The 8,739-nt window shown below is 53.1% G+C and overlaps 1 protein-coding gene across 7 annotated transcripts in view; it reads right to left on the reverse strand.

Moving 5' to 3' along the window:
- Nucleotides 1–1,482: 1,482 nt before the first annotated feature.
- The window catches only part of LOC108251203 (E3 ubiquitin-protein ligase TRIM39), a 12,443-nt gene continuing 5,186 nt past the window's right edge, over nucleotides 1,483–8,739 (reverse strand). For 6 of the 7 annotated variants that reach the window (XM_037978551.1, XM_017441401.3, XM_017441402.3 and 3 more), the window contains 12 exons: nucleotides 6,598–6,715; nucleotides 6,084–6,533; nucleotides 5,428–5,532; nucleotides 4,516–4,611; nucleotides 3,915–4,148; nucleotides 3,619–3,835; nucleotides 3,450–3,539; nucleotides 3,068–3,094; nucleotides 2,961–2,987; nucleotides 2,693–2,868; nucleotides 2,150–2,305; nucleotides 1,483–1,934 (listed from right to left, as the gene is read on the reverse strand). In XM_037978551.1, the coding sequence (XP_037834479.1) occupies nucleotides 1,725–1,934; nucleotides 2,150–2,305; nucleotides 2,693–2,868; nucleotides 2,961–2,987; nucleotides 3,068–3,094; nucleotides 3,450–3,539; nucleotides 3,619–3,835; nucleotides 3,915–4,148; nucleotides 4,516–4,611; nucleotides 5,428–5,532; nucleotides 6,084–6,533; nucleotides 6,598–6,705 (1,896 nt within the window). In that variant the 5' untranslated portion in view covers nucleotides 6,706–6,715 and the 3' untranslated portion in view covers nucleotides 1,483–1,724. Of the gene's footprint in view, nucleotides 1,935–2,149; nucleotides 2,306–2,692; nucleotides 2,869–2,960; nucleotides 2,988–3,067; nucleotides 3,095–3,449; nucleotides 3,540–3,618; nucleotides 3,836–3,914; nucleotides 4,149–4,515; nucleotides 4,612–5,427; nucleotides 5,533–6,083; nucleotides 6,534–6,597; nucleotides 6,719–8,739 lie in introns of all 7 variants that reach the window. The other variant, XM_037978552.1, reaches the window with a different exon arrangement.

Here is an 8,739-nt window from a genome sequence, read left to right on the forward strand (position 1 = left end):
GGGGGGGGATGATGGTGGAGGAGGAGGGGGAGGGGTTTGGGGGTGAATGTTGCTCAGATTGACGTCACAGCGCCGATGATGATGATGCGTACAGGATTGTTTGTTTATTTTTTGTTAATTCTGGTTTTATTTTGCGTGTGGCGAACACACCTGATCACGCAGGTAAACAGAAGGACACGCTCCCTCCCCTCCCCCATCACCGCCGCTCTTCACTCGTTTCAGCAGCAGACTCCAAACACTTCCTGCTTCGTTCTCACAGGAAGTCTCAGAATGGGGCGGAGCTTAACAGTCACAAAGATGGCGGGCGCGCCTTAAAGTGTTTCTTAACAGATTTTAGTTTTTAGGTTTGAAGTAGTTTTGCTGCAGGTGAAATTGACGGGGTGGGAGGAGCTACAGAAAAGTTGCTTGAGGGAGGGGTTTGTAAAGTGGGTGTGGCTTGTGAGGAAGGAGAAGCATGCCTTAAGTTTCTGCAGGGCTGTAGTTAGTTTGGAGGGTGGGGTTTAATCAGTGTGGGAGGAGCTTAGTTAAATTTGACGTACTGCAGTTAATCATTTTGGAGTTTGCTGCTGAAAGTGGGCGGGGCTAATGTTGGGTGGGGGCAGTGTTTCCTGTGTGGGTGGGCTTACAGGGGAGGGCAGTATTTGATTTTCATTTGGGGTGGGGTCAGAGGGGCGGGGCTTAAGATGTTACGACTCTATTGTGTATATTGAAACCCCAACTGTTCACTTTGACTGCAATATGATTTATGTTAAATAAAATATAAACTTGAATGATTAGAATCGTTTTACTGCCGTTTGACAACATGACCGACACGTCAGCAGCCTGAATGTACCTGCCCTGAGAAAAACACCTGATCCAGGTTAGAATCATCCCTGCCTGCAGGGGGCAGCGTTTCTGTCAGATATTTAAATTTAACTTTCAAATAACGGAATAAAAGTAAAAAACAAACTCAGGATCTCCGAAGGATCCTGGAGGTCGAAGGCAGAAGAGAACAGCGACCTCACAGGATTGGTCCATTACAAGATTTAAGTCCCGCCCCCTTCAGGTAAACCAACAAGGTTGGTTCTCAGAGTTCTTACTTTGCTGCTGTTTGTCATTTTCCATCCTAACTGGGCCAACTGTGGTTCCAAAGTCCAACTTCTGTAAACCGAGTCCTGCTTGTATCAGTGAGGGCCGGCTCGGACACGGGGTCCGGTTCTGGTTCTGGTCCTGGAGGACCACCATCCTGCAGGTTTGAGATGCTCCTCAGGTTCTGCAGCAGATCACTCATTCACCTAAAACCTGCAGGATGGTGACCCATCAGAACCAGAACCAGGACCAGGACCGGACCTGGTCTGATCAGACACAGACAGCCTGAGCGCCCCCTGCAGGCTGGATGCAGAATAAGTCCGTGTAAATAAACGGAAGGATGCAGGTCGTTCTTCCTGCTGCAGGTTTTCAAACATCAACATTTAAAATATAAACATCAAAAATTCTACTTTATTCTCAGAGTTTCAATAATTTTATTCAGCTTTAACAAAAAAAGTTCACATATTTCATCCCGAGTGACAGTTTAAATAGGGTTTAATCTTTTTGGCACAAACAGGCTTCCGTAGCCTCTAAAACCCAGGAACAAGCGATGCAGCGATAAACAGTTCTTCATTTAAAACCTCTGGTTCCGTCACTGATGGTTTTAGATCCATCCAGAGGACTGGTTTCATCTTCCTTCCTCTGGACCCGGTTCCTCAGGCCAGCTGGTTCTGTGTGGTCATGAGGATCAGAGGAACCTCTTTGTCTCCAGTTCCGAGCAAAGGGAACATCCTCTCGGTGAACTCGGAGTTGGAGTGAAAGCTGTAGATCTCCGTTCCTGACTTGACGTTGTAGAAGGACACCTGACCCTCGTCGGCGTCCAGGAAGACCCCCACCTGTCGCAGCTTCGGGTGGTGACCTTTGACCTGTGGAGACAAACGGTTCAAAGAGGCGGACGTTCTGTCCTCAGCTGCTCAAAGAAACCGAACAGAAAGAACTTCTTTATGAAATAGTCCAAACAGTTCTTTAAAGACGTGACGAGCTCATGGCTAGTCTGAGCAGGACCAAAGTGTTCGTCAGTGGTTCTGTTGGACCTGTGCTCTTTATTTCAGAACTGTTTGGACTGTCCCTTTAAGCTGACCTTGGTGAGGGGCGGAGTCGTGAGCGCTCGCAGTTGGCTGCTGCTCCACCAGATGGTGTAGTAGCCGTTAGGCGGACTCATGTCGAACAGACCCTTCCTCTGGGCCGTCTCGCTGACCACGCCCAGTTTCCAGTCCTTGTTCTCGCCAACAAACACCTGCAAGACCAGGACCAGGGTCAAACTGGAGAACTGATTCTGGTCCTGCTCGAAGATCTGCAATCACTGCCCCCAACAAGACCCTGGACCCTCAACAAGACCTTGGACCCGGAACAAGGCCTTGGACCCCCCAACAGGACCCTGAACCCCCCAACAAGACCCAGGACCCTCAACAAGACCTTGGACCCCCAAACAAGACCCTGGACTCCCCAACAGGACCCTGATCCCCGAACAAGACCCTGATCCCCCAACCCTGACTTTGACAAATGGACCTGATTCTGGATCAGTCTAATCTCAAATCTCATTTTTAAACTGTGTTCTGCTGATCCTGGTTCTGATCCTGATCTTGGTTCTGATCCTGGTTCTGGTCCTGGTTCTGGTTCTGACCTCCCAGTAGTGGCGCCCGGTGTTGAAGCCCTCCTTGGCGACGACGCAGGACCAGACGTCGAACCTCTGGTTGCTGTTCCTGAAGAACTGCAGCTTCTCTCCTCTCTTCACCTGCTTCCTGTCCTCGGACAGGATGAGGAATGGGTACGCCGTCACCGGGTTCAGCGTCACGTCCTCTGAGGGGACACCAGGACAGACACGTAAGAACCGGACTCAGGTTCTCATCAGATGGTTTTCTTCAGCGTTAATAAATAAAATCAGAGCTCACCCATGTAGGCTCGGGCTTTCTTTGGGCCTGAAACGAAGAAAGCTGCTGAAAGCTGTTCCTTCAGGAACCATCAGGAAAAATTCATATTCATTAAAACTTCTGCTCACCTGAAACCTGTTTCATCTTCTTCATATCTGAGGAGAGACAGGAAACCACAGTTAGACCAGGTCTCTGCAGCCCAGAGGGTCCACAACCAAAGGTCCCAAACCTCCCTCCACCCACAGACCCCACCCAGCTCCTCTGGAGGATCCCAAGGTTCTGGGTCTGCCCCGCTTGGCCTCCTCCAGGAGGGAGGTGTCCTCATCAGAGTCTGGACCCCTTGGATCAGGACCTGATCCAGACCTCTGGTCCACAGGTGAGGGTTGGTCCTTCAGACCGGAGCAACGTCCTCGTCACTGCAGACGAGACCCTGATCTGCTGCTCCACCCCACATCGGTCTCTCACAGCAGACTCAAAGAGGAACCAGACTGAACCAGGTCCAGGCCTCACCTTTCAGAGACCACTGACTCATCCTCAGGCTGGCCTTGCTTCCTCTCAGACTCATCACGCTCTCAGCAGCCATCAGGTCTCCGGGGGAAACTGGAACAAAGACCACAGAGAGGACTCAGACTCCTGAGCACACACCTGGACACGCACCTGTGGACAACAGGGGACTCACATGAGTCTCGAGAATCTCTGGAACCTCTAGAACTTCTGGAACCCCTGGGGCGGACGTCCCCCATCCGGATTTCCTCAGTCTTGTCCTTCAGCTCAGACAGGCCGTTCTTCACGTCCTCCAGCTGGAAATGAAGCGAGAACTGCGAGTCGTCGTCCACGTCGATCTGCTTGGCGTTCTGCTTGATGTCCTCCAGAGGAGCCGTGGCGTCCTCGTAGCTCTGAGAGGAAGAGGACGAGGAGGACAGACGTCCGTCTCCTTCTGTTCCTTTTATCAGCAGAAGTATGAAACCGTCTCACCTGCAGGAAGCTGATGTGATCCTGGCTGATGGCCTGGACCTCCAGCGTGGCCCTCCTGTCCGTCAGCTGGCTAAGCTCCGCCTCCAGACGGTGCACGGCGCTCTCCCCCTTCGACATCACAGCCTCCAGCTGGTTCTGGATCCCACCCACCACCTGGGTCCGGATCCTGTCCAGCGAGGCGGAGACTTCGTCCAGAAGGTGTTCGACTTCTCCTTGCTCTTTGTCTGCGTAGCTCTAAGACCCAAAAATACAGACGGTTCATTTCTTTACTGCAAAATAAACAAAGACAAAGTCTCCTGGACCTGTCCTCGTGTCTTTATACGGTCCTCCCAATGATCCAGACTGTCCTGGACTCTGGTAAACTGGTCTGGTGTTCTCCAGACCTTCTGATATCTGCTGGACAGGAGACGTCTTCTGTCCTCCACTGGTCCTGTGAGGTCATGTCTCATATTCAGGGACGAGGACAGGAGAGCCTGGATCATTGGAAGACCTGAGGACTGGATCAGGAGTTTTCAACAAGTCCAGCTGAGCAAAACAGGAAGCAGGAACATTTCCTTTCAAAATAAAAGCAGCAGAGAGAGACTCAGAGCTGGGATCGAACCTGGACGTTCTCCAGCTTCTTCTTCAGCTCGCCCACACGGATCTCCTTCTCCTTGATCTGGTTCACGATCTCCTGCTCCGTCCTCGCCACCAGTTTCTGTGAGGACAGGTGGGGACAGGTGGGAACAGATAAGGACAGGTGGGGACAGGTGAGAACAGGTGAGAACAGGTGAGGACAGGTGAGGACAGGTGGGGACAGGTGAGGACAGGTGGGGACAGGTGAGAACAGGTGGGGACAGGGGAGGGCAGGTGGGGAAAGGTGAGGACAGGTGGGGAAAGGTGAGGACAGATGAGGACAGATAAGGACAGGTGAGGGCAGGTGAGGACAGGTGAGGACAGATAAGGACAGGTGAGGGCAGGTAAGAACAGGTGGGGACAGGTGAGGACAGATAAGGACAGGTGAGGACAGGTGGGGACAGGTGAGGACAGATAAGGACAGGTGAGGGCAGGTGGGGACAGGTGAGGGCAGATAAGGACAGGTGAGGACAGATAAGGACAGGTGAGGACAGGTGGGGACAGATAAGGACAGATAAGGACAGATGAGGACAGGTGGGGACAGGTGAGGGCAGATAAGGACAGGTGAGGACAGATAAGGACAGGTGAGGACAGGTGGGGACAGATAAGGACAGATAAGGACAGATGAGGACAGGTGGGGACAGGTGAGGGCAGATAAGGACAGGTGAGGACAGATAAGGACAGGTGAGGACAGGTGGGGACAGATAAGGACAGATAAGGACAGGTGGGGACAGGTGAGGGCAGATAAGGACAGGTGAGGACAGATAAGGACAGATGGGGACAGGTGGGGACAGGTGAGGGCAGATAAGGACAGGTGAGGACAGATAAGGACAGATGGGGACAGGTGGGAACAGGTGAGGAGCTGAACCTCCAGCCCACCTGAGCAGCAGAACTCTACCTGTTTGCCTTGTCTCTCTGTCTGGACGGAGACAGTTTTGTGGGTTCGATGTTCTTCCAGGAAGCAGATGGCACAGATACAGCGCTGACACGTCCTACAGTAAACCTGAACTCACGAACGCATCATTTAGAAATAAACATTAAATAATTCCAAAAACATCATCTGCTGATTATTCTTATTTTTTAATTAAAACATTTAAATCTTTCAGGCTGCAGCTGATTCCAGGAGTTTAAACTTTTATTAAAGTTTAAAATGTTAAAACTCGTCTGGGTTCTTTGGTAAAAGATCTGAGGAGTTCTGTGGATCCAGTTTGATGATAAATGTGAGAAAACTTGATTAATAAAAACCAAACCAGAAGCACGGAGGTGGAAGTGTCATGGTGAAGGCCTAACATTCCTTAAAGGAACGCACATCGCCCGCCGCCATTCATGATAGTTTCAATTCAAGATGGCTGCCAAAGCCACATTTTACGAGACGTGTTAATGTACGATCGGTTATTACAGCTTCTGTTGGTAAAGTTAGATTAAATCCATCCAGACTCAGATATTTTGCTAACAGCCAGACAGAAACATGGCGGCGGCGGCGGGCGTTACTGAGGGAAGACTTCCTGGAACGCGCTGCCGCCTGACAGGAAATGAAATGATTTGGATCGAAACCTCCAGCAGGCGGCGGTGGTCGGAGCAGGTGCGGCCCCTCAGGGCCTCCTGGGGGTCCATCAGTGGGTGTTTGGCGTAGAAGGCGGTGCTGTGGTGGGGCTGCACGTGCTCAGTGCAGTACGAGGCGGTGCAGGTAAGGCAGGAGCTGACGGCCGGCTGTTTGATGCCCGTGCAGACGTCACACCACACCATCTCCTCCACTGACCCCGCCTTCGTCTCCGCCGGCGCCGACCGGAACGGGTTGGTGCCGCTGTCGTCGTACATGGCGTCCATCGAGCCATTTCCGCCGGGCTCGGAGAAGCCCGTGGCGCCGTAACGGGTCTGTTTGTACTTGTCTGCGATGAGGGCGAAGACCTTGTTGATGCTGAGCCGAGGATGGTCCTGGAACTGCCGCTTACAGAGGGGACAGGTGCAGACCGGGCTGGAGGCCCAGTACCCGCCAATACACGCCTGCACACACACACGCTCATCAGAACCTCCGAGCCTCCAGAACCTCAGAATGTGCTCAGCTCACCTGGCAGAAGTTGTGTCCACAGGGAGTGGAGACCGGGTCGGTGAACAGGTCCAGGCAGATGGAGCAGGTCAGCTCCTGCTCCGAGAAGAGTTCCTGCGCCTCCGCCATCGTCCAGCTGCTGCTGACGGACAGAGGAGAGGTTAGTGACGGGCCAGGCCAGAACCAGACCAGGTCCAGGCCAGAACCAGACCAGAACCAGGCCAGAACCAGACCAGGTCCAGGCCAGAACCAGGCCAGAACCAGACCAGAACCAGGCCAGAACCAGGCCAGAACCAGACCAGAACCAGACCAGAACCAGGCCAGAACCAGGCCAGAACCAGACCAGAACCAGGCCAGAACCAGACCAGAACCAGACCAGAACCAGGCCAGAACCAGGCCAGAACCAGACCAGAACCAGGCCAGAACCAGACCCAGGGTCCTCCATCAGACAAACAAAGGACAAGACCTGTTGGTTCAGGTCTCCTCAGGTTCTGGTGTTCTGACCCAAACCAGCGGAGACCACAGCTTCACTTCTGGTTCCTTTGAGTTTCTAAAACCATTTCAGTTTTGATGTTCCTCTCCTGGAGAACTGGGTTCTAGTTTCCGGGACGCCCCAGATTACCTCTGAGACAAAAACCACATGGAGGACTCGGACCTCCATAGATCTGCAGGTGGAGCTGCTGAAAACTGGACCCAGAAACCACCTCGACCCAAACACCGACATCAACGTTTGAGTCTGAGCGTCCACCTGAAGCCCAAACTGTCAGAACCACCATCTTCAACACTCCTCCTACAAAATAAAAGCTGCTCACCGGTCCAAGTCAGAACCTCTGCTGACGGGTCTGTCAGGAGCTTCATGTCAAAAACCAGAACATCAGCTGCCTGAGCGACTTCCTGTTGGGTTCTAGACGTGAAGCAGGTCCTCCAACATCCCAGAGTCTCACCTGGTCTCACCTGAGCCCACCTGGCCTCACAGCTGGTCTCACCTGAGCCCACCTGGCCTCACCTGAGCCCACCTGGCCTCACAGCTGGTCTCACCTGAGCCCACCTGAGCCCACCTGGCCTCACCTGAGCCCACCTGGTCTCACCTGGTCTCACCTGAGCAGACTGAACCCTGACAGAAAACCTTCTGACCCATTTTCTGGAGTCACATGACCTCCTGCGAGCCGAAGGAGGAGCAGCTCAAACCACATTCCTCCTTAAAGCCCACAAACAAAAACAGGTGGGTGGGGCTTCTGCACCTGAACAGGTATGAACAGTTCCAGAGGGGTGGGGTCACCGGAGCTGAATGGGATCAGGAATATGAAGAATGAAGGCACGAGGGTTATCTCTGTGAGGAACCGGCTCCGCAGGTAGAACACCTGGAGGAGACCGGGCCACCAGAACCTGATGGGCTGTTTGTTGTTCAGGTGAACCCGATCAAATTAAAGGTGATTTTAAACAAACTGTATCTTCAGGTAAACAGGAAATACTCCGAAGGGTTCCTCTGAACCAGGAGTCAGACGGTTCTTTGGTCTCCAGCAGGGTGAGGATGGGTGCAAAAAACCAAACAGACTTTGTTAGAAGAACCAAAGACTCGTTGTTCCTGTCAGGTCTGGGACAGCAGTGTCTCAGTGGACACAGAGACACCGTCCCCATGAAGAACGTCCCTCCATGGTCTCCATCTCCTCTGGGGTCGGCTCACAGAGGCAGCAGGTCCAGGAGGAACCCAGGAGGAACCCAGACCTCCTCCTCCAGAGAGGATCAGTCATCACCTCCAGATCAGAGGAAACCTGACGGTGGCACCAGGACCAGAACCAGAACCTCTTCAGCTGACTCCCTTCAGGGAGGAGGAGGAGGAGGAGGAGTAGGAGCAGCAGGAGCAGCTCCAGTCTGAGCTCCCTCCAGATGATGGAAGTAGTTCTCTAAGTTCTGAGCCCGGCTGCTTACAGAGATCCAGGACCTGGTTCTGTCAGTCCTGATCCAAACCTCAGGACTGCAGGTGAGGCGGAGCTCCTCCACGTCCTCCACACTGCAGACGAGGTTCTGATCCGTCGGCCCGTCTCCTGCTCTGCCTCACCATCGCTCAGGAACAGGACTCCAGATATCTGAACCTCTGGAGGCAGACACTCGACCTGACCCGGAGGCAGACACTCGACCTGACCCGGAGGCAGACACTCGACC

The sequence above is a fragment of the Kryptolebias marmoratus genome, linkage group LG12, assembly GCF_001649575.2.
Source record: "Kryptolebias marmoratus isolate JLee-2015 linkage group LG12, ASM164957v2, whole genome shotgun sequence".
Lineage (NCBI taxonomy): Eukaryota > Metazoa > Chordata > Actinopteri > Cyprinodontiformes > Rivulidae > Kryptolebias > Kryptolebias marmoratus.